Source organism: Sardina pilchardus, chromosome 17 (assembly GCF_963854185.1).
Source record: "Sardina pilchardus chromosome 17, fSarPil1.1, whole genome shotgun sequence".
Classification (NCBI taxonomy): Eukaryota; Metazoa; Chordata; class Actinopteri; order Clupeiformes; family Clupeidae; genus Sardina; species Sardina pilchardus.
In genome coordinates, this window is record NC_085010.1 from 22529867 (window position 1) to 22552561 (window position 22695).

Here is a 22695-nt window from a genome sequence, read left to right on the forward strand (position 1 = left end):
GATGGGCAATAAGACTGCTGACATTTAACAGTAGTCTATCCTAAAGTAAAATATCAAGCTGCAGCATAGTGCCTGACTTCATCAGTGATCCATGAGAATTTCTCCAATTAAATGGGGATTCTACTGGAGGCAGTCTAGTGCGCTGAATGACCAGAACTCTTTTTATCCCTCATGCAATATCGCCATCTAGTGTTGAAGTGAAGTGAAGTCAAACCCCCTGTCAAGTAAAAAAAAATAAATTGGAATAGGAAGTTAGGAAATTGGGAAAGTTCTTTTATGACTAATGACATTAAATTACTAACACATCATCACACCTTAGGCCTAATTGATTTTGACTCATTTTTTTTTTTAACGTTGCATACCAAGGAGTATATCGTACTGTATCTATATGATGAACAAGGCACAGAGCCACTTCTAGTTCCTGGAGCTAAAAAACAAAACACCTGTGCCCCTCTGTTTGTTCTGCATGTATGGAGCAGTTATCTGTATATATAAACCAAGACATGGGCACTTCAACAGATAACTAGCTTATTAGCTCATTCAGTGTTTGTGACATCAAAGCTAATTCTGGATCAAACTAGATTTCCTAGAATTGGGCTATAGGCATTTCGCATAATTGATTGCCCTAGAATTGGACACTTTTAGAGACCTGGCTGGTGCAGCTGGGCCTGTTGTCCTCTTCTGACTGCCTCTTCCCTGGCACAGACAGCTAATCCCCTTCTCTGGTGCAACACAGGTTAAGCCTCAGCTCCTCTCCTGTTTCTCTCTGAGGAAGAGAGAGAGAGAGAGAGAGACACCAGGCACCAGCGCACCATCACAACTGTTTCCACAAGAGTTTCCACCAGGGTGAGAGGTCACCCTTTAAACTGCCATGAAAGAGGCACAGGAGCTGAGTATTTCTGGTTAAAATGGAACTATAGTCTAAGCCATGGGTGCCTGGTGAAGTGCATTAAGGGTTTTTTTTTTTCTTCCTTTACTCAAGAGACGACTCAAACCACAGGTGCCATTTAAAATCATTTATGCCACTTTGTCTAGTCATACACAAAATGCTACAAAATTAACTGTAAAGATTTCCCTAGAAAAATACTTCAGGATACTTCAGGAGTTGCAATGCTGCTCAAATAAATCTGAAAAGTTGTAATTATTTGTCATATCAGCATTCCACACTATACTATTCTGTTTTGAAATGTACAGACATTTATTATTTAACACCAATGACAAATGTATTAGCTTATTTACCAAGTATACATCTTATATAGGGCGCTATCAGAACTGGGTCAATACTGCCATCTAGTGGACAAATTGGAATCAAGACAGAATGAAAGGCCAGACAAACCAACTACAAATGACTTCAATTGTGCAATTTTATTCTTGCATTCAAATGCATTCGATCAATTCAACCTATCTCTAAGATAAGAGTCCAGATTCTCCCTGGACAAATCCGTAGATTGTATTCCCTTGACAAACATTTGATCACCATTATGTTTCAATAAAAACAATTGCAAAAAGAAAAGCGTCATAGGAATCCATTTTATTCCAACACAAGTTGACACTATAAAATGGTCTGTGTTCACAATAGATCAAGAGTGTAGAGAGAGAGAGAGAGAACGTCTGGGAGAGGAGACCCTGCGACGGGCTCACATCACCACTAGTCTCTGGCCCGATGTAGGGCTGATGTCTTCCTACACAGTGCCTATAAACTGTGAACCCTGCTCATTCACACTATGTAATATGGAAAACGTAGTGCACAGGCCACACAAGAGAGGTAAGTACTTTCATTGTCTGAGGTTGTCAGACGTGGTTCATTGAATTGTATACCATTAAAGCATAAAGGACCAGAGACAAATAGCTTGTCTGACATTTCAGCTTCTTGGAAAAATAGTCCCTTTTTTCATTAGACAACATCAAAAAGCCTGAAAATGTACTGTGAATTAAAAAAACAGAAATCTCTTTCATTGCCATTTTAAATGATTTAAAATGGATAATTTACCCCGCCGATCAATTCCACTGACGAGGATGCTACGCAGTGCCTCCTTATCATAGCTTTAGACAATAACTACCCTCCTTGGTGAAGGTAGCAGTAGCTGCGCCTTACAAAAGCACCAAATGGAATACAAGACAGTCAAGTCCTACTGGTTTAGGCGTCACAGCATTGGTTATAAGTTGGCGTAATACCGATCGCGGTTCACAAAATCGCGATAGGCGAACTTGGCGTCTTTCGTGTCGTGTGGGATGCGTCCGAAGGGGGCGTGGTCGTTGAAGCAGCTGTCGAAGACCTCGTCCACCACTTTCTCCGCCTCCTCGCGACTCACCTTCCGCACGGCCAGGATGGAGCGCAGGGCCCGCCCACGGACACACTCCTGGGGGGGGGGGGGGGGGACAGGGAAGCAGGTAAAGGTAAGTGGTGTTCCGCAGATGCGTTTAGGCAAATCTTGCAACGGCCAGGGACAGCTCCTCAAGCAACCATGTTCTAAATGCGACGCAAACCACTGCACTACCACACCTACTATGTTTGCCAGCAATAACAGCTACTAAGGTCTCTGCGCAGAACTGCGCAGCACAACATGCACGTGGTTAAAAATCTGTCCACGATGGTCTAGATAGGCGTGTTTACGACTCTGCAGTCGAGATCACATGGATATCACATGGTCTTAACTTATCGCGGGAGCAAGCTTCTGCTGCGCAGCAGCGCAGTTTCTCTCCAGGTACTGCGGAGCACAGACCGGCCTAGACCCTGCCTTCACGACATCGGGACTTTGCCCTAATCGGCTTTTACATCCCTGACGTATGTGCTGGCATTTAGATGCCTCTTCATATCCACAAGGGTCTGTTTCGTCACATGGTCACGTCTAGACTACGGGAAGTAGAAAGTGTCCAACTTTATAGCAGCGGTTGTATCCCCGCCCCGGTTTTCACCGGCAGATCTCGGTGCTGCAGGAGGTCAGTTGGGGTTGAACTGGAACGCGCCTAATGAATGAGACCTTGGTAGCTGTTATCTGTGATTGGTCCCCTATCTGAGGCAGAATTAGGGCGGTAGTTTCCAGGCTGCCTTAGCAGCGAGAAGGCAAGGCAGCATGGGAAGACCCAGGCTAAATTAACACTGTGCCTTTCAGAGGTACAGTGCAAACTGACAACACACACACACACACACACACACACAAACACACAAACACACAAACACACAAACACACACACACACACACACACACACACACACACACAAACACACAAACACACAAACACACACACACACACACACACTAAGCCAAGGTTTTTATTGGCACAATCATGTTAGCTTGTAAATGATACCTGATGGTGCTGTTTGAGCCCAAAGTTAAACCTGGTCAGCTCATTGGAGAACGAGCAATCCCCACTGAGATTAGCTGCACGAATCTGAGAAAGACAACAACACAATCATTATTAAACTCTGAACAGTGAATCATGCACTGGCATGTCTTAGGGTACAACATAATAGCATGAAGTCTTGACTTGAATCATGCATCATGCAAATCCCTGCACTTTTCAATTTCAACAATTTCATGACAAGCATTGGTGTAGCCAAGTGAACAATTTGCTACAATGCTTCACTTAAGAAACGCTGACACCACAAATAACTTTTTGGACCCTCCAAAAAAAACAGTGACATCTGTTCATCAGTGGCAAAACAATTTAAATATGCACTTGACATAGAAGAATCTCTCACCTCTGAGCAGGCTAGGTGTTTGAAATTATTGAACCAGTCAACATGTGCTCGGCAGTGGTCAAAGGCATGAATGAGCTCGTGTGTCACCACTCTGTTCATGTGGGCCTGCTGGTGAATGTTGTTCTGGCACAAGACTATCTAGGGAGAGGGAGAGGGAGAGAGAGATTGTACCATGCTTGCCCAATACATATGTGCACCTGGGCTGGCAAGTTTGACAGTCATACTAGTACTAAACATATCCATGCACAACTGTCTCAGAAAAAAAGAAGGGAAAAAATCAGCAAAGGTTTTGGAATGTGTAATAATGACAACGACAGCCAATCACTGCGGTCATATTCGTCCTGCTTATTCAAGGACGTTGCATTCCTTTATGAATTTACCTGCGACGATGTTGCGTCAAAACCTCCGCTGACAGTTCCATCGCAGTCCTCACAGGAGAAATGTCTGTCTTTAAACACCTGGCTAATTTGAAAACAGCACACTCGTCACTTACACACGACATCTACAATGCACATTAATCAAGCACAAATCGAACTTTATTTACATACGTACCACCCTGAACTTTTCATTGCTCCCAGCAGAAGTTTAGCGTATGGACCTGTTAAAAAGAATCGTTCAGTTCACTTCATTCTGTTTTATCATACTACTAGCTGAAACATTTATCTTAGCTAATAATGTCATTAGCTTTACAAAATACATCATGCTAAGTTCAAACAAACACAGCCATAATTTGAATATCTACTACAGAAGATCTCCTGTTCGTACAACGGTATGCCTAGTAGGCCTACATGCTACTGTAGTGCTGCAAGATTGACAGAAGTCCAACTTGCAGAAACAAAACTAGCAAAGTAGCTAGCTGACTGAAATAGCTCCGCGTACTTGTTTCCATTGCGAGATGAAGCATGACCTGGCACTTGTGGTTGAAAGTGAACAGGCTCTCTGCAATCGACTCTTTTCTATATTTGGGTGAATTTCTTTCGGGGAATAAATTGTAGCCATAGTCGTCCTCTTGTTGTTTACTTTGATCCATTTATTCTGTGCAGTGTCTACCCAGATAGCTGTGCTACATTAGTCACACAGAGAGCTAGCAGGAGGTCATTCTGTGTTTTGTAAACCACGTGGGTTCACTACGTCAGAGGTTAAAGGCAAAGGATTCTTTAACCCCTTGTTGATCGGCTGTTTTAGCCACTTTCTTACTTTTCTTTATAGATCGGTGGTTTTAGCTCATATTCTATGCATGGGTTTCATTAGGTCCCTTTCCACAGGTGTATACAATCAAGCACCTTGATTATCAATGCCGTTTCCGTGGTGCTTGATTAATAGACCTACACCCTATGCCTACACCTGTGGAATGGGACCTGGTGAAACGCATGAATACTGGGTGGACCGGGGAAACGCTCAAATGATTACATGGATGCATGCGACCAAACGAATGTCATCTATGATCTATCTAACGCAACCAGAGACAGTTTAAGGATTGAAAGAGTTAACTGGAACGAGATTGCTGTATTCGATTTTAAACTATTAGAAACTTTTGGATACACTTTTTTACAGGGGGGGGGGGTAGGCCTACTTTTTTTTTTTTTTTTTTTTACCTTACCGTCATTATTGAACTGCAGATGGCGCTATAGCTTCTTAAAACACGTAGTCGCCTTTTACTTTCTAACCGAGTCTGTCTGACCAGTGAAAGATAGAGGTCTGTCCATTTCTTTACTGTCTATGTAGTTCCTTAGGTCTTCTCTAGGGCTTTTTCAGGAATTTGTAGGTAAGGCCATGAACATTTGTGCTTTTATGGACCATTATCGCCGCAGAAAACTTGCACAACTCATCAGTGTAGTAGCAGCTGATGTCGACGACATGGCAAACACTTTGTTCAATTCCAAGAGGAAAAACATTGTTAGCCCTTATTATTAAATTAATGAATTAATATTTTTTATATATAATGTTACATATTTCAGCGTAACCTTACCTATCCATAGAATATAAAGATAATTATGTACAATGTTTAGAATCGCTGCTGTCCCTCTAACGTTCTGTTCCAATCACACACTTGCTGTTGGTGCCTTCAGGTCAAGGGGTGATCTGAACTGCTGAGTTGAGGCTGCCAGTTGAAAATTCCTACACGACGGCTGGAACAGACAAAGAAGCTGAAATACGTTACCGTTTTATATAATTTTACAAAATGAAGAAAGCAGTGACTGGTGGCCAGATAGCGGATTGGTTTGCTATCGGAACACAGTCGGCAAAAGAAAATGAAGCTAATGCTAGGTAACGTTAACTTTGCTAACTCATTAATTTGAGGTAGGCCTACTTAGCAGTAAAATGTTAGTGGTATTACCACATTGTAACTACCACACTACCAACAGTGTGATGTTGGAAGTAACATGGACATTACATACGAATAAGGAAGGATGGGTTTGAAATCCTTTTTTATGTTTAAGTACTTAAAAGCCTGTTCAATTTGTCACCTGGTTGTTATCATTGAACACGTGCCAGGCTAGCTGACTGACTTTTGCCAGGCTGAGTCATCCAGCCAACTCTATCCTACATTTTTTGTCATTTAATTTTCGTGCACATCTGTTTCAAATGTGTAAAGTTAAAGAGCATTAATGATGAGTGACGATGTCTAACGTTATGGCTCACGTCTGAAATATGGCGGTGCTGTGTAAACATGTGTTTGTTGATCTAGAATTCATCAATCATCATTAGGGAATGTAGCACTAACGTTAACTTAGCATACCGTTGGCGTTACTATCCTACTCGAAGTGGCTAATTGACGTTAACGTTATTTAAAAGAGGTAGAGGATGAAATTGTGTTGTGTAGTCTAGTGTTACCCACAACAGAGTAACGTTATCAAAATTAAGGAAAACATCTTGCTGTGTGTGTCCAGCTCTGGTGACCCGGAGGAGAGGAATCATTCTGAACGGCAAAATGGAAAGAGGAAAGTGAGACTTGACAGTAAGTTAAGGGCACAAGTATGAAGGGTCAAAGTAACAATAATTAAATATAAAGTAAATTACAAAGTAAAATGTCATGTAAGTCATATCACCAAGTATCACATTTAAATATATCAACGATTATTAAATGTAATCTAATTTAAAGTTTAAATCAATGTCATTTGAATTTTGAATTACATTAAACTTTAAATCAATTGAATAAGAAGTTGAATTAATTTGAAGTCATACATCACATTTACATTTGCCTGTTGTTCTCATTTTGAATAAGACTTAAAATTTCAGCCTCATGCAATTCCGTGCGCCACCACTTAATTCGAACGCCTTTACTTCAGACTTTGGACTTTGGTACTTCAAGGTTGTACTGTCACCTGTCAATCATGCTATGTCCCCCGCCCCCCGCCCATCCACTGAATCTGAGTCGATTTATCAGGTCTTTAGTAATAGTTTCCCCCACTTCATCACCATCACCAGAGCCTTCGTCCTTCGTCTGACGCTGGGTTTCCACAGAGCATGTCACCATGCGAGATCTTCTACTGTCTTTGCGCGAAATACGCCTGCTAAAATTTCACCCAGGGGGTGTTGTCCACTTGTCACACACCTAGCGTTTCGGCTCAGTGGTCAACAGGTTAGCTTAGTGGTTAGTGGTTAGCTTAGTGTTTAGTTAACTAGACAGTCCAGTGCTTCAGATTACACTACATTCAGGGGTTTATTTAGCCCAAGTATGTTCAAGTGGCATACACACAAAAATCTGTTTGAATATTTTCATGTTGACAACAATTCATAATCTACAGAAACACCACAGTTCATATCAGCGTGCTATCTAGTCGCCTAGCTTGCTATGTGTTTTCAATTGGTTATAATGGGTCAACAAGCTAACAAGCTAACAAGCTAATCTTCAATGATAGTGTGTCCTGAACACATTTGTTTAGCATATAAACAATAAACCGTATCAAAATAAGCCATTAAAAGTGGTCAAGAAACCTTTATTCACATTTAAGATTTCCAGTTACGACCCCCGGAGCCACCGCCATTGATTTGTTTTTTTTGTTACTCCCACCTCTGTGTACAGTGTACAACGTAGTGATAATTTAGAGTGAGTGAGTCTTACAAAAGACCTGATAAATCAACTCAGATTCAGTGGATGGGCGGGGGGCGGGGGACATAGCATGATTGACAGGTAACAGTACAACCTTGAAGTACCAAAGTCCAAAGTTTGAAGTAAAGACGTTCGAATTAAATGGTGGCGCACGGAATTGCATGAGGCTGAAATGTTAAGTCTCATTCAAAATGAGAACAACAGGGAAATGTAAATGTGATGTATGACTTCAAATTAATTCAACTTCTTATTCAATTGATTTAAAGTTTAATGTAATTCAAAATTCAAATGACATTGATTTAAACTTTAAATTAGATTACATTTAATAATCGTTGATAGATTTAAATTTGATACTTGGTGATATGACTTACATGACATTTTACTTTGTAATTTACTTTATATTTAATTATTGTTACTTCGACCCTTCATACACAAGGGCACATTGTGCACTCCCACCAAAGAATGAGAAGTTCACTGGTCATATTGTACGAAGACCACTCCTATATTAGTAGTTAATGTACCACACCAGAGCCCGTCTACTAGACATTCACCCTACACGTCAATAATCATACACAGGGGCGGACTGGCAAAAAAAAAAATCCTTGCATTATCCTTAAATATGCTATCTTTTGATCCAAGTGTCGTGGAACACCATAAGTGGACTATTGTGTAGGCCTCACTTGCTATCTCGGACTCACTGGTGATCAGGAGTAGCCATGGAGCACAGGACCCTATATTCATGCAGCAATTATGAAAGAAGAGTGTTTGCCAGAATTCAAAGTATCATTTCACATGATTAAATACATGTAAACTGGGTATACAGTGCTCAATCCTGGAAATATGTTAGTCCCGTAGGCTATACTAGCCTACCTGCCTACATTGCTGGTACATTTTGGAACAGTGCATGAACTTATTCGCTTTGTCTTTCAGCAGCCTATTTTAGACAATATCTTAGTTGCTTATGCATGAATATGACTTGACGTTTTGTAGCCTAATCTACTGTCTTTTAGCCCATCTTCACCAAGGGAACTGTGGTGTTTTTTTCCTTGGTTGAATGCATTTTGCAGCTGGAATAACTTTGCCTTTTGTATAGACTTGCTGTCAGAGTATTAGAACTGAGGCCAGTGCAAAAGAGGAAGTGGTGGCAAGAGCTGGTTGGTATGAATCAGTTGCGAGAAATGGTTTGTGTAGGGACCTTCTATGAGAAATGGTCAGGATGAAACAAAAAAAAAAAAGAAATGGAAGGAGTGAATAAAGATAAACATTCTTTTGGCATCCTCTGTCTGTGTTGTCTCCTTCAGATCTTTCGTGTGAATTGGTCTAACAGGATTCAGAGGTGGATTTATTTTTTTGTCCACAACATAAACTATGAATTTTGGTTGTCTGGCGTAACTGATCAGTCTGACCAACAATTAACGTCGATTTGACACTTTGCAATCTAGGTTTTCAAATTGTTCATTTGACATTTATGTTGCGCCATTTGTTACTGTGATCACAGTAGTGGGTGATGGTCATTAACATAGCCTATCACTATATTATATTAGCTTAATTAATCATCATAATCATCATCGTCAGCATGGCATGTCACACATACCTGCTCCATCACTGAGTTATTAGGCGAGTTCATGATGGCTGCGCAGCACAAAAACTGCGCAGCACAAGATGCACGTGGTTAAAAATCTGTCCACGATGGTCTAGATGGGTGTGTTTTCGACTCGGCAGTCGGTATCACATGGCCTCAACTTATCGCGTGGCAAGGCGTACTGCGGAGCGCTGCAGAGCCTAGACCCTGCCTTCATGACGTCAGGTCTTTGCCCTAATTGGCTTTTACATCCCTGACGTATGTGCAGGTGTTTAGATGCCTCCTCATATCCACAAGGGTCCGTGCGGGTCCGTGCCTCGTGATTCGTGGTCAAGTCTAGACTACGGGAAGTAGAGAGTGTACAACTTCATAGCAGCGTTTGTATCCCCTCCCCTGCTGCCACCGGCAGCTCTCGCTGCTGCAAGAGGTCATTTGGAGTTGAACTTGAACGCGCCTAGTGTACAACTTCATAGCATCGTTTGTATCCCCTCCCCTGCTGTCACCGGCAGCTCTCGTTGCTGCAGGAGGTCATTTGGAGTTGAACTTGAACGTGCCTATTGTTATCGTATAGCCTCAACTAGGCTACGCTCTCCACCAGCTGCTCACTGTGCCTCTGCTCTGTATGCTCACATACATCTCATTCAAATTTAACTTAAACCTGCTGTTGACACGCTAGCCTACTTGCCACATTGTATGTTGAAACTTCTACATTGGTGTTATCTTTACACAGTTGGCTTTACTGGCATCCACCCACCACAATTTCAACGTGTAGACTACTACGATTAACTATTTTGATGCGCTCACAGAATCCAGGCCTTACAGAGCTGTAATTGGATCAGTCTCCGAATGGAAATGAACCAATGGGTCACAGACTGACCTTGCTTTGGGTTAATCGTTGGCTAACTTAATTAAATTGTATTACATCGGTCCAAAAGGTGCAGTGGCCCACCGGGAAAACGTCCGGTACGCCAGATTGCCAGTCCGCTCCTGACCATAGATATCAAGGGCTGTCTGCTGCCTGTAGCTCTTAATGCATGCATACCCTCACTTAACAATAGGTAGTGTCTAGTTCTAGGTCCACATGTTGTTAACATGCCAAACTGGTTGCAAGTGTTATTAGTATTACATCCTGAACTAAGGCATGAGATTTGCTCCACAAAGAACTTAAACAGCTTTTTACAAGACTAACTAAATTTGGTTTTTGTAATGACTAGGTTCATCTGAGCCCCCACCCTCCCTGACCATCATTGAATATCCTTCCCTGCCAATCACCAAGGACAGGCATGAGGTAAGCCCTTAGTGCGAATAAGCTAACATTGTTTAAATTGCTGCTACTCGTATACTTAATCATGTGTAAATCATTGGTGGCTGTGACCTTGAAAGCAACACAACTCAGTGATTTTACGTAAAATTATAACTTTAGACTCACTTGCAGCAGGGACAATGGAGTCTTTAACACCCCTTGATGTGCACCCGTAATACCGGATTGAATAATGAATAAGCTGTGTCTGTGTGTATCATCAGTTGCTTGACTCTCTAAGAAAGATTAACTGTGTGTTCCACAGCTTGTGTCTCTAATAGAGAACAACTCGGTGGTGATCATCCGTGGGTCTACAGGAAGTGGAAAGACCACCCAAGTGCCTCAGTTTGTCCTGGACTACTACAATGAGAGGCATGTGCCCTGCAACCTGGTGGTCACCCAGCCTCGCAAGATCGGCGCGTCCAGTATCGCACGCTGGGTTGCACGTCAGCGCAAGTGTGCTCTGGGTAGTTTGGTTGGCTATCAGGTATGGTACAGGGCAGGCAGGGCATAGATTGAGAATGTGTTGATTTTACAGATGTGCCCCATGCCCCATAGTCCAGACACATTTCTGTGTGAATGTGTGTTCAAGTCCAGTTTTCACTTTTCCGATGTTGAGCTTGTAAATTGACTTACTGTATGTGTTTGTGGGTTTATGTGTATGCATAGAGTGGCAAGATCTAGTCCACAAAGGAAGGAAACACCCAAATATCACATGTAGCTCAAATGAGGAACATGCCAGCCACACCAGCTAATGTTGCTTATAGCAACAGACTTTGAGGTTTTGACAATGATTACGTTTCCATTCAAGCCATATTCTAGTTATGGCAATATTCAGAATAAGATGTTTGCATGTGTAGCAGAAAGTGTATACCGTATTACATGTTAATCAGCATATGCTGGATAAAGCAGTGATGTGCAGAAGAAGTAGTATCTGCGTCTTGACATCTCAGTGTCCTTTCATGCATGAACGCAAAGGTAGGTGAATTTGGCCAGATTAGAGCAGTTATTGTTTTGCATTTTTAATATCCTCATAATAGGCCAATTTGAGGATTTTTCACAGATTCTTCATCTGTCAGTAGTGAGTGCGAAACTTTCATCTTTGAGTATTACGATGCTTTCCACCATCGATAAATTCTATCTTGATATTTTCAGGTTTTAATACATAAATTGTAAATTAATAAATCACTAACTTGTGGTTTATTTGATAGGGACAGATACATACATGTGCACAACCCAACAGAAAGGCATCATAGCATTTTTAGCCATGGCTAATTTCCAATGCTTGTCCCTAGAAATGATTTTGAATAAAACCGGAATTTGATGAGTCATCATTTAGAATAGCATCTCTCTCTCTCTCTCTGTCTCTCTCTCTCTCTCTCTCTCTGTGTGTGAAGGTGGGCCTAGAGAAAATGGCGTCAGAGCACACCAGACTGATTTATATGACCACTGGAGTCCTGCTGCAGAAACTGGTGGGGGCCAAGAGCCTGACTGAGTACTCGCACATCTTCATAGATGAGGTACATGAACCACCACACACTCAAATAAAGGACGGTATTATTTGAAATTATATTATATGCTTATTTGCGTTAGGTAGCTAGCCTGTAGTCTTTCCGGCATGGTGCACATAGCGTCTACTGATGATGGCATTACTTCTATGTCATCTTCTATGGCAGATGTCCGCAAATGTCAGCAGAGCACACCCAAATATGCTTTGTTGCTCAGAGCAAATGAGGGACATCTCGTATCAATGCAGTGATTTGTCTGAGTAAAATTCATGAACTTTTGTCTGACAAAGCTAAATGATTTCATGCAACAGGTTCACGAACGAACAGAGGAACTGGACTTCTTGCTGTTAGTCATTAGGAAATTGTTGTTCTCCAATTCCCGCCATGTCCGGGTAAGTCCAACATGCACACATACTCACATATACGCGCACCGGCATGCATGCATGCACATTCACACACAGGCACCTTTTGAAGACTCTCACTCCCACAACTCCAGCTCCCTTCCCCTCTTTCCCTCTGCATTCCCATTACATGAGGTAATGTTTGCAAATGCATGCCAATTTAAGGTGTATTTATATCATTGCTTGGTCAATTTTCCTATTGTGACGCGCTCTTTAGAACGTCAATTACATTTTAAGTTAGAATATTTGTACTCTTATGAAATAGTTCCACTTTTTTGCCCATACAATTTGGAACACAGAAACACACAGAGAATATGTAGGTGTACAGGTTTAGGGAACAAGAAAGGCCAGATTTTTAGCCTGAATTTGAAGGCCAAAATGCAGGGGACGGATTTAATATCCAGGGGGAGCTGGTTCCACAGACATGGAGCAGCAACAGCAAAGGCTCGATCACCCCTCTGTTTGAGCCGTGAGCGCAGCATATGCAGAAGCCCTTTGTTCAATGATCTAAAGGATCCTTTGAACTGAGTGGGGCGGTACTATATCAGTGAATTAGTGGTGCCTTAAAACAAATTGTAAAACTTTAAACTGAATCCTAAAATTAACTGGGGGCTAGTGTAAGGAGGCCCGAATGGGGATGAGTAATGTGCTCACTCCTCCTGGTGCCAGTAGAAGGCAGACCGCTGCGTTTTAGACCAACTGCAGACGTCCAGATGAGGATGGGGGGAGGCCAAGGTAGAGGGAGTAATAAAGCCAGGGATGACTTGCTCAAGGTCGTTGTGAGATAAGAAATATTTGAGGCGGTGCATCATTCTGAGCTGGTAAAGCTGTTTTGGACAACAGAGCTGATCTGTTAGTCAAGGTTGCTACATTGTACATCTGCACGCTAATGCCAGGATTCATCCATGTGCATGGGCACTGCCTCACACACACACACACACACACACACACACACACACACACACACACACACAAACACACACACAAAAGTTTACCCGAAAAGTTTAGTTTGACATCCAGCTGAACTTGGCAAGCAGGGGAAGAGGGGGCAACGGAGATCTTGCATCAAGATTAATTTCACCTAAAAAGTTGCATAGGCCAGGCATAGGCTACACTTTCAGCCCTCTGATTTTATTAAGTGTTCCAGCCTAGCAATCGTTCATTCAGAACTTGTAGGCTAATGATAATTTGCACTACTGTAAGTTTGGAAAATAATGTGCCGCAACACGACTAACTCGAAAGTGCAATACGGTAACTCCTGATTAGAGATGCACCGATCGATCGGCCGCCGATCGGAATCGGCCGATTTTCACGTGATCGGCCACGACCGGCGACCGGCCGGTCAGTCTGAGACATGCCGATTTTATGCCGGTCAAATGCACTCGCACGTACTTGTAACAACATCACACTCACACAGCTGAGTTTGCAAAGTTTGATGAAGCTAGGCCAACAGTCAGGGCTGGATAAAGCGCTAATACTGAGTTTTTCTATGCAGCTTACTATACTAAGCTGTCACTTCAGGTTACAGAGCTCATCAAAGCCCGTCCTTGCCGCTAATTGCGTGCCCACAGCTGAACCACAAGCGCTATCAATAAGCAGCGACATAGCCTTTATACTCCACTTAAGGCGAGACACGGCAGGAATAAACATAGTTTTGCTTCGGTTTGCCAACTTATCATGTATTCTTTCACACTACTACAACAACTAAGTCCGATTTACACATTTAGAGGTTTATTTCATTACCTTTTGTCTGATCACGCCTGTATATTTCTTCTAAATTCGCCAAAAGTTAGCATTCTAACGTGTCATAAACTATGCGTGGTGTCGTTGGAAAGCTGTGTTTCTCCTGCATGACGTTATGCCATCCAAATATGGACACTTCCTTAGTATCCGCAAGCAATCGCGAAAGTTCAAAGAAGAGTGTGGACTGAGAATGTATGTCATTTGCTGTGTTTCAAGGCTTCTCAAAATTATTTTTTTTTGTTGTCATTTTCCAACATCTCAGCCTATGTAGCACTAACTTCAGTTATCAGTATTCTGAAGATATTTACAGTTGGATATTGCATATGGATGTGAGAAGAAAAGAAATAGTGTTCCTAGTGCATTTCTACATGTGTGAAATGAATGTCCCACACTGGGATTACTGCAGCTGAAGAAGACTTGAAGAAGAATCTGTCTATTCACATTTTTCTACCAGCCATTGATAAGTTGATTACATTTCTAACATGTTGTATTAAAGAAAATATAGGCTAGAAAATAACTCTTTGTTTGTGCTGTAAAGTGGTTAGAAGAAATTAAATCGGAATCGGCTAAAATCGGTATCGGCCAGTCAAACTATGAAAAATCGGAAATCGGAAAAAAATTGCAATCGGTGCATCTCTACTCCTGATACCTGAACACTGTGCCGTCCATTACCTTATTTAATGTGTTTCTATTGTGGTACCTTGTAATATCTGTTTGATGCAGAGGTTTCCATAATGCAAGACAACTTTCCGCCATAAGAGAAGTTGTTTTGTTTTAGATTACAGGTTGTTTTGGGGTTTTTCTGTACCGACAGTACTCTGTGACCTCGAGAAATTGTAGTTGTGGATTTGTGGCTGTTCCAGTGTTACGCTGTGAGAGTGTGGCTGGTCTCTGTTAGAGTCACTGGCCTTCATTCTTCTCTCATCACAGGTTGTCCTGATGTCGGCCACCATCAACTGTAAGGAGTTTGCAGAGTACTTTGGCACACCGCTCCGCACTCAGCTGAACCCTGCATACGTGTTTGAGGTGGAGGGGGCACCCTATGCAATCGATCAGTTCTATCTGGACGACCTCCGCGGGCTTATTCCCTTCTCGGTGAAGCAACTTTACACACACATAATCACATGTATACACACAGACATGCATGTATACACACAGGGACGCATATTTGACCGGTGTTTGTTTGTCTGTCTGTTTGTCTGTTTGTCTGTCTGTTTGTTAGCAAGATAACTCAAAAAGTGATGGATGGATTTCAATGACATTTTCAGGGAAGGTCGGACATAGGCCTGTCACGATAACAAATTTTGCTGGACGATAAATTGTCCCAGAAATTATTGCGATAAACGATAATATTGCCGTTCTGAGATCATTTTTATCTAATATAATGATAATGGCATAATAATGCAGGTACACCTTTTCAAAGATCAATAACTTGTATTTCTAAAGAATAAGGAACTGGAATGGGAAGACATTTTTAAATATCCACAATAAATGAACAAAACAACCAAAAACAATAAATACAATGGACTCTCAGTCTCTACTAAGACTCTGTTTAAGGGCCAGCAAATTAAAACGTGACATGCAACAGGGGGCGTGTAGAGTGACAGTTGCTAAGCCTTATGCACGGAACTAAATGTCATCATAGCTGATCAATTAGGCCTACGCAGTCAGCTAAACATTTGAAACTTGCGCAAAACGGCATGAACCCAGCATCTGCACGTCACATAAAACACAAATTGAAGCAATAAGTTGGTCATCGGATAATCCTACTGCAAAGCCTTTTCATAGGTAGGCTATGCTACGTTTATGACATATAACGTTGATTACGAACACATTTCACCACAGCTGACAATTAGCTTACGACATTTTAACCGGAGCTGCCGGCTGTTTTGGCTGATTCTTGAGCTCTCAGCGGAGTGCAGACTTTGCGGAGTGTGTCTTTATCAGATGATGAAAAAACGTAGCTTATAAGCATGATTTTCTGAACTGCATTATCACTATTTTTACCCCCATACCTGTCAAGCTACAACAGAAAGCCTCTTCAGTGTGCTTAGGCCAATCGCCAAAGCCTCGTCTAGCCTGTTAATCAAATGAATGTAAGAAAGTAAAGTTGTCCGTCATGTTATTGAAAGATACATGTCTGACAACTGACTGACATGAGGGTTCACTCCTCGTTAGGCTGCGCTAAAGGAAGCACCGTTCTCCTCTCTTTCGTAGAGAGAGAGAGAGAGAGAGAGAGGGAAGAAAAACAAACAAGCATGAAAATGGAAATTATCGCGGCCGGAAAAGTTATCGAGCTCATTTTTTTTATCGTGCGATTTATTGATTTATTGAATATCGCGACAGGCCTAGTCGGACATGACCCAGGGAAGAACCGATTACATTTTGGGAATGATCTGTAAATCTGTCGGGATTCCAGAGGCGTTTATGTATTCAGCTTAGTGGTGTAATGGCATGGTATGGCCATGTGGTGGCGATCTGAATAGTTTAGGTTAAAAAATATGACAACCAAGGAAGAACAATACAGGCGGAGGTCTGCGCTCTCTGAGTGCTTTTCTACATGTAGTTTAAAATAAAGTGAGTTAATTTTTGTTCCCCCTCTGAACACATACAAGCCAGTATCGAATTAATACTTAACACTTAACTATATACTAAATAGCACTCCGGAACAAAGCGTCCGTAGGAGACAATACAGACAGCAGACTTCTGTAGACTTTTGATCTTTATTCCCCATATTGCAATGATAGTACAGTACTTCAGGCTGACAGTCAAGACAGTAGGGAGAAGGTGAGGTGTCATCCGCTAGGGATCCCGATGAACGTCCTAACTAGGGATGGCTGGGGTCTAGTTCTTATACACCTGAAACACATTCTTGGCGTCCCCGCTCGCATCATTATACTTACTCTACGCTGATTGGCTAAAATAATATGGGATTCTTTTAGCCAATCAGCGTAGAGTAAAGTATAATTGTCTAGGAATTTCTTGTGTTTTTGTGTTTCCCCGCTTTTATATGTCAGTAATGCCATTACGATGATATAGATTCTCTTGGCAACTCCCTTCTTGTTATCTCTATTATGGATGATGGTCGCAAAGTGGTCAGAATTGGTTGTGTGGCGAGTTGTCTGATGCCTAGGACACTGTGCCTCACATTGTACCTCCCCCTCTCCCTTGACAGTGAGGATCAGCCCTAGTATGGCGTTTCACCCCATACCGTTCTTTGGTTTGTTTATATGATCAGTCAAGTTAGCCTAGATGAAAGCGCATTCAGCCCATACAGAGGCCAACTGGTGTTTGCAGAAATAAGCCAGACACAGGAACACATGAGAACAGATGCAGTAGGCCCAATGTTAAAGCCTATGAACCACACTAAGACCAAATGCAGTAGGCCCAATGTTCAAGCTAATGAACCATGAATGCATCCTGTGAATTCTGAATAAAACATCACATATAATCTGAAAGCCACCACACTGGTTAACATAAGAATAGATATAGTAATATATACTGTATGTTTTTGCGCAAATAAAGACAAGAACCAGTGATCTCAAATGACAACAAAAAACAATTGTATTATCTTTGCAAAGAGAGAAAGGAAACAAAAAAAAGGTTTGCACCATGAGTGCCTCCTTTTATACCTGTGTTTAAACAAGCAGTCTTTGGCTGCACTTTGCCACATATTTTCACATGGTTTGAAACCGCAATACTTTGTTTCCAACCAGACATATTAAAGAGCAAGGGAACTTCTAAACAGAACATAACTTTTGAACAGAATAACAAAACAGAACTTGAGGTTTATGCTCGTGTCTAATGAAAGCAGTTCCAACTTTCATATCCCTATGGTTATGTTTTGCAACACACAAGAGCTTTTTTAGATTATCAATGTATAAGAATACATGTCTCAACAATCATGATTATACTTCGCAACACACAAAAGAGTTTTTTCAGGTTATCAATATATCTACATGTTTCAACATTTTCAACAAGCATTGCTTTTATTATCATGCCTGTGTAGATTTTGAAGATCAGTGCTTCTATTCATGGACTTATCTGTGTGTGTGTGTGTGTGTGTGTGTGTGTGTGTGTGTGTGTGTGTGTGTGTGTGTGTGTGTGTTAGGCGGTGCCCATGCACATGGATGATCCTGGCATTAGTGTGCAGATGTACAATGTAGCCATCAGCCTGATCGAGAGCTTCGATACCATGGAGGACAAAGACCAAAGGTCAGAGAGGTCATGGGGGTCACAGTAAGAGAGATGTGTTTCCTGCTGTTGTATTTTCCTACGGGGATGTAAGCTCTTCACCTTTTTTTTTTGCAACATTCACCTTTTTAAAGTATATTTATGGGCTTGTTGCTTCAAATAGGACAGCAAGTTGGAGAAAGAGAGGGTGGGATTGGGAAATTCCTGTGGGTCAGCTTCAACCCCAGTTCCTTGTGGGTATAGCTTGACTTGATGTTGTAGCCACGTGTGGCAAAGCTATACCAAAATTGTACTATTGTCTGGCACTGCAAGTGTTTACCAGGCATGCAAACTCCTCACCTTTCGGCGAAATTCGCCGTTTTGAATAAAAAATAGGTGACTTACATGATTCGTGCAGATCCGATGAGAAAATATTTAGGGGGGGGGGGGGGCAAGGTGAATTGAATGTACAACTGAGTTCATGCGCAAACGCCAACGCATTTTGAGGTGTTTCCAGAGCCGCATTTAAAACGTGTCTGATCAGCAAGGGATGCGTGAATAGCCCCTATGCGTTTAATAAACATTAGTGGAAGTGACCAGTTTGCATGCCTGGTTTACTTTCTGGGCTACTTTCTTCTCCCCCACCTGCATTCTTCCAACACCCAACCCTACTTCACCACGCGTAAGCAGCATGTTTAAGTAGTCTTAAATAAAAGTTTATATGCATCATTTTTGAGTGCCTCGGACCTCTCTCCATTCCCTACTTCACCACTTATTGGGTCTGACCCGGACAGTAAAAGTAGAGAAGAAGGCCAGTGGTGATCAGTGTGGATGTGTTTCAGCTGTGCAACTGCTTTTTTTTTTTCTTTCTTTCTTTTTTTTTGTTCTTCCCCAGTCATGAAGGCGAGGAGAGGGAGAGGAAGGGACTTGTGAAGCTTCCAGTGAGGGGCAGTGTTCTGGTTTTCCTGCCAGGCCTTGCTGAGATCCAGTACATGCAGGATGCACTATCCAAACTTGGCCGCAAGAGGTGTGTGTGTGTGTGTGTGTGTCTGTGTGTGTGTGTGTGTGTGTGTGTGTGTGTGTGTGTGTGTGTGTAAGCAAGTGAATCAATGTATGATACAGTTCTGTTTGTGACACGTGCCATTTTTGTAGCTATCTCTGTGGTTACAAGATGTGTGTTTTGTTGTGTGTAGGTTGCAGGTCTACCCACTCCATTCCACAGTAACGCTGGAAGAGCAGAATGAGGTTTTCTTGGTTCCTGTGGCTGGATACAGGAAGGTGATTGTGGGCAGAATGGGAAGATTAAAAACAGCTATATCAAAGCAACATCTGAAGAGATCTAGGTCATCTATGATCATTTCTAAACCCTTGTCCCCTCTCTCTCTCTCTCTCTCTCTCTCTCTCTCTCTCTCTCTCTCTCTTTCTCTCTGTGTGTGTGTGTGTGTGTGTGTGTCTGTCAGATCATCCTCTCCACCAACATTGCTGAGAGCTCAGTCACAGTGCCAGATGTGAAATATGGTAAGTGTGTCAGGTTTCAACACTCGAAAGAGATTCTGCCCGGACACTCTGCCTATACAGATCATGACATTTGTGTTTTGTTCACCCAACAAATCCTGTCTTTCCTCTTAGACCACTGCAGCTATACATCATCAGTGATTTAAACCAAGTGCAATTTACGTAAAGTGTGTGTGTGTGTGTGTGTGTGTGTGTGTGTGTGTGTGTGTGTGTGTGTGTGTGTGTGTGTGTGTGTGTGTGTGTGTGTGTGTGTGTGTGTGTGTGTGTGTGTGTGTGTGTGTGTGTGTGTGTGTGTGCGTGTGTGCGTGTGTGTGTGTCATTAACAGTAATTGACTTCTGTCTGGCACGGCACCTGGTCTGTGACAAAGACACAAACTTCCGCTCCCTCCGCCTCACGTGGTCCTCCAAGACGAACTGCAACCAGCGCAAAGGTGTGTGCTCACCACTCACCGCTCACCGCTCAGCCTTCCTCCTTTCATGGCTCTCAAGATTTTCACACTGACTTTCTCCATGTGTTCTCTAATAGGATTCTTCAGTTGTGAAATGATGGGCCAATGCTGATACTAATTTTTAAAATACTGTAGCTATTTGTCTCATAACTGATGCTGATGTCGATATTTGTTTGATTGTTTTTATTATTGTCGTTAATCATGCCCTTCAGTGGCAAAAACAATTATAAAAACCTGTGTTTGAGTCATTCAGGCCTTCATGGCACCATCTCTGAACCTCCCGTAGCACAACATAAGCCAAATTGCAATAGCATATCTTTGGTGGTCTTAACCATATTAACTAGACCTCATGTTCAGGTCAGATTGCATGCACCAATGAGGATTTTTTTGTTTGGCATTTCAGGTCGAGCAGGGCGAGTCTCCAAGGGTTACTGTTACCGTCTGGTCACCAAGGACTTCTGGGAAAGAGAGATCCCAGACTTTGTGATTCCCGAGATGCTGGTGAGTCCCCCATGTGCCACCGGTCTTTGGACCAAAGCAAAGTCTATCGTGAGCCTGGACCAGAGGGAATGCTTTTGGTTTTGTATTTGCCACTTTTTGCACACAATCTGTGTGTATGTATCTGTGTTATGGTGGTACTTCTAAAAAAAAACACTAAGTATGAATTCACAAAGAGGCAAAAAGTAACGCATAGGCTAGCCGACCGTACAGCAGAGTACAAAGCTTTATTCATATCTAAACAGGGTATTCTTGATGGATTACATAGAATGAAGGAAGAAAATAACTGTCATCATGAAGAAAGCTAATTAAAGAAGGCTATTTTTACTCCAGACTCCCTAAGGCAGTTGACCTCAGAGGTCAAGGACAAAAGAAACCCAAAATAACTCATTGTAATGACCATCCTTGGAATGTCTAGGAGTGTAGCCAGTTGGACAACAGCAACCCGAGTAGACATTTAACAGCTAACAAGTGTTGTCTAATATCTGGACATTTCTCCACACTGTGTGTCTGTGTGTCTGTGTGTGTGTGTGTGTGTGTGTGTGTGTGTGTGTGTGTGTGTCTGTGTGTGTGTGTCTGTGTGTGTGTGTGTGTGTGTGTGTGCGTATCCAGCGTTCTCCTCTGGATACCATCCTGCTGAAGGTGAAGCTGCTGGACATGGGTGACCCTCGTACACTCCTCGCCACGGCTCTCTCCCCACCCAACCTCAACGACATCGAGAGGACTGTGCTGAAGCTCAAAGCGGTCTGTGTCTTTACTAATCACATAACTTTCTTCAGTTTTTCACCTCTTTTTTTCCCCTGTTAAAGCCAAAGAAAGTCATCTCATTTTCACAGTAACTTTTCAGTGATTCTTACCCATAACTTGGCCTGAAGAACTATGATAATGATAATACCAAAACAGTTTATCAAAAAAAGCACCTTTCATGTCACACATTACTTCACAAATGTCAACATACAATTCGTAAAACGTCAATATAACAGTAACGCACACAATCACACAAAAGTCACACAGCACTTTTTATTCATTGCTCAAGCCCCTCATGAGGTGCGGAGACAGCACTTGGAAACTCCTCACCAGCAGGGGGCGCTTAGTTCCTATGAAAAGTTTGTTGTTTAGAACTAATTGCTTTCTTATCTTTTGATGGTTAGCGCTAATGCTGCCAGAGGAAATATGTTTTGATCGTTAGTGCTGGGGTCAAAAGTTTCCTCTGCAGTTCTTTGTTTAGACTCTAGAGAATGCCTCCGCTGTCTCATTATCTTTGCAGCTGCAAGGTCGAAATGTTTTTTTTGTTTTTCCTTTCAAAAAGGCCTCACTGGGTCACAGAGAATACAAAAAGAAGATGACTTGCGTATGTTATTGAAGAACAATATTAGTGAAAAATAACTTCATTATGTTATTAAAAAATAACCTCAGTGTTTTACTTGACTACTATAGAGGTTATGTGAATGCATGTTTTGCTGTTTTAATCTGTATATCATCTTGACTTGATGTCTTCTTTTCATGTTTTTTATTTTGCTTCATGGCATCCCTGAGTTAAGCCTCCTCTCCAGAGGTGGAAAAGTTCAGCCTCAGCAAGTAAAAGTCCAAACATGTATTTTTGATCTTACCCGTGGACTTATACACAGGTCATCTCCCCGATAGGGCTCGGGATCATGACGTGAAAACTTCGCGGGCACAGCCATATTGGCAGCCTCACTCCTTAGTTTACTATGGATTTACTCCTGCCTATTAGTGTGTTCCAGTTACTTAGTTTTTGCCTTCTTGGT

The 22695-nt window shown here is 42.0% G+C and overlaps 2 protein-coding genes across 2 annotated transcripts in view; one reads left to right on the plus strand and one right to left on the minus strand.

The window, feature by feature from the left end:
* Nucleotides 1-1516: 1516 nt before the first annotated feature.
* On the minus strand, nucleotides 1517-4810 carry atp23 (ATP23 metallopeptidase and ATP synthase assembly factor homolog). The gene is made up of 6 exons (XM_062518362.1): nucleotides 4583-4810; nucleotides 4256-4301; nucleotides 4084-4165; nucleotides 3704-3841; nucleotides 3310-3393; nucleotides 1517-2360 (listed from the first exon to the last, which is right to left on the minus strand). The coding sequence occupies exons 1-6, from the start codon at nucleotides 4731-4733 to the stop codon at nucleotides 2157-2159; spliced, it is 705 nt and encodes a 234-aa protein (XP_062374346.1). The 5' UTR covers nucleotides 4734-4810; the 3' UTR covers nucleotides 1517-2156.
* A 522-nt stretch (nucleotides 4811-5332) lies between these two features.
* Nucleotides 5333-22695, plus strand: part of tdrd9 (tudor domain containing 9) — a 45740-nt gene continuing 28377 nt past the window's right edge. Inside the window, exons 1-15 of the mRNA XM_062518646.1 lie at nucleotides 5333-5468; nucleotides 5773-5971; nucleotides 6595-6662; nucleotides 10554-10627; nucleotides 10905-11126; nucleotides 12037-12159; nucleotides 12459-12539; nucleotides 15222-15386; nucleotides 18403-18506; nucleotides 19360-19491; nucleotides 19658-19742; nucleotides 19925-19982; nucleotides 20306-20410; nucleotides 20832-20929; nucleotides 21539-21670. Of these exons, the coding sequence (XP_062374630.1) occupies nucleotides 5886-5971; nucleotides 6595-6662; nucleotides 10554-10627; nucleotides 10905-11126; nucleotides 12037-12159; nucleotides 12459-12539; nucleotides 15222-15386; nucleotides 18403-18506; nucleotides 19360-19491; nucleotides 19658-19742; nucleotides 19925-19982; nucleotides 20306-20410; nucleotides 20832-20929; nucleotides 21539-21670 (1533 nt within the window). The 5' untranslated portion in view covers nucleotides 5333-5468; nucleotides 5773-5885. The remainder of the gene's footprint in view (nucleotides 5469-5772; nucleotides 5972-6594; nucleotides 6663-10553; nucleotides 10628-10904; nucleotides 11127-12036; nucleotides 12160-12458; nucleotides 12540-15221; nucleotides 15387-18402; nucleotides 18507-19359; nucleotides 19492-19657; nucleotides 19743-19924; nucleotides 19983-20305; nucleotides 20411-20831; nucleotides 20930-21538; nucleotides 21671-22695) is intronic.

Excerpts from the sequence above, each read along its gene's own strand:
- atp23 (XM_062518362.1), bottom strand. The coding sequence starts at position 4,733 with ATGGATCAAAGTAAACAACAAGAGGACGACTATGGCTACAATTTATTC. Across the intron at positions 4,166-4,255 it reads GCAATGAAAAGTTCAGGGTG|CCAGGTGTTTAAAGACAGAC; the intron begins GTACGTATGTAA and ends TTTTCAAATTAG. Across the intron at positions 3,394-3,703 it reads AACACCTAGCCTGCTCAGAG|ATTCGTGCAGCTAATCTCAG; the intron begins GTGAGAGATTCT and ends TGTCTTTCTCAG.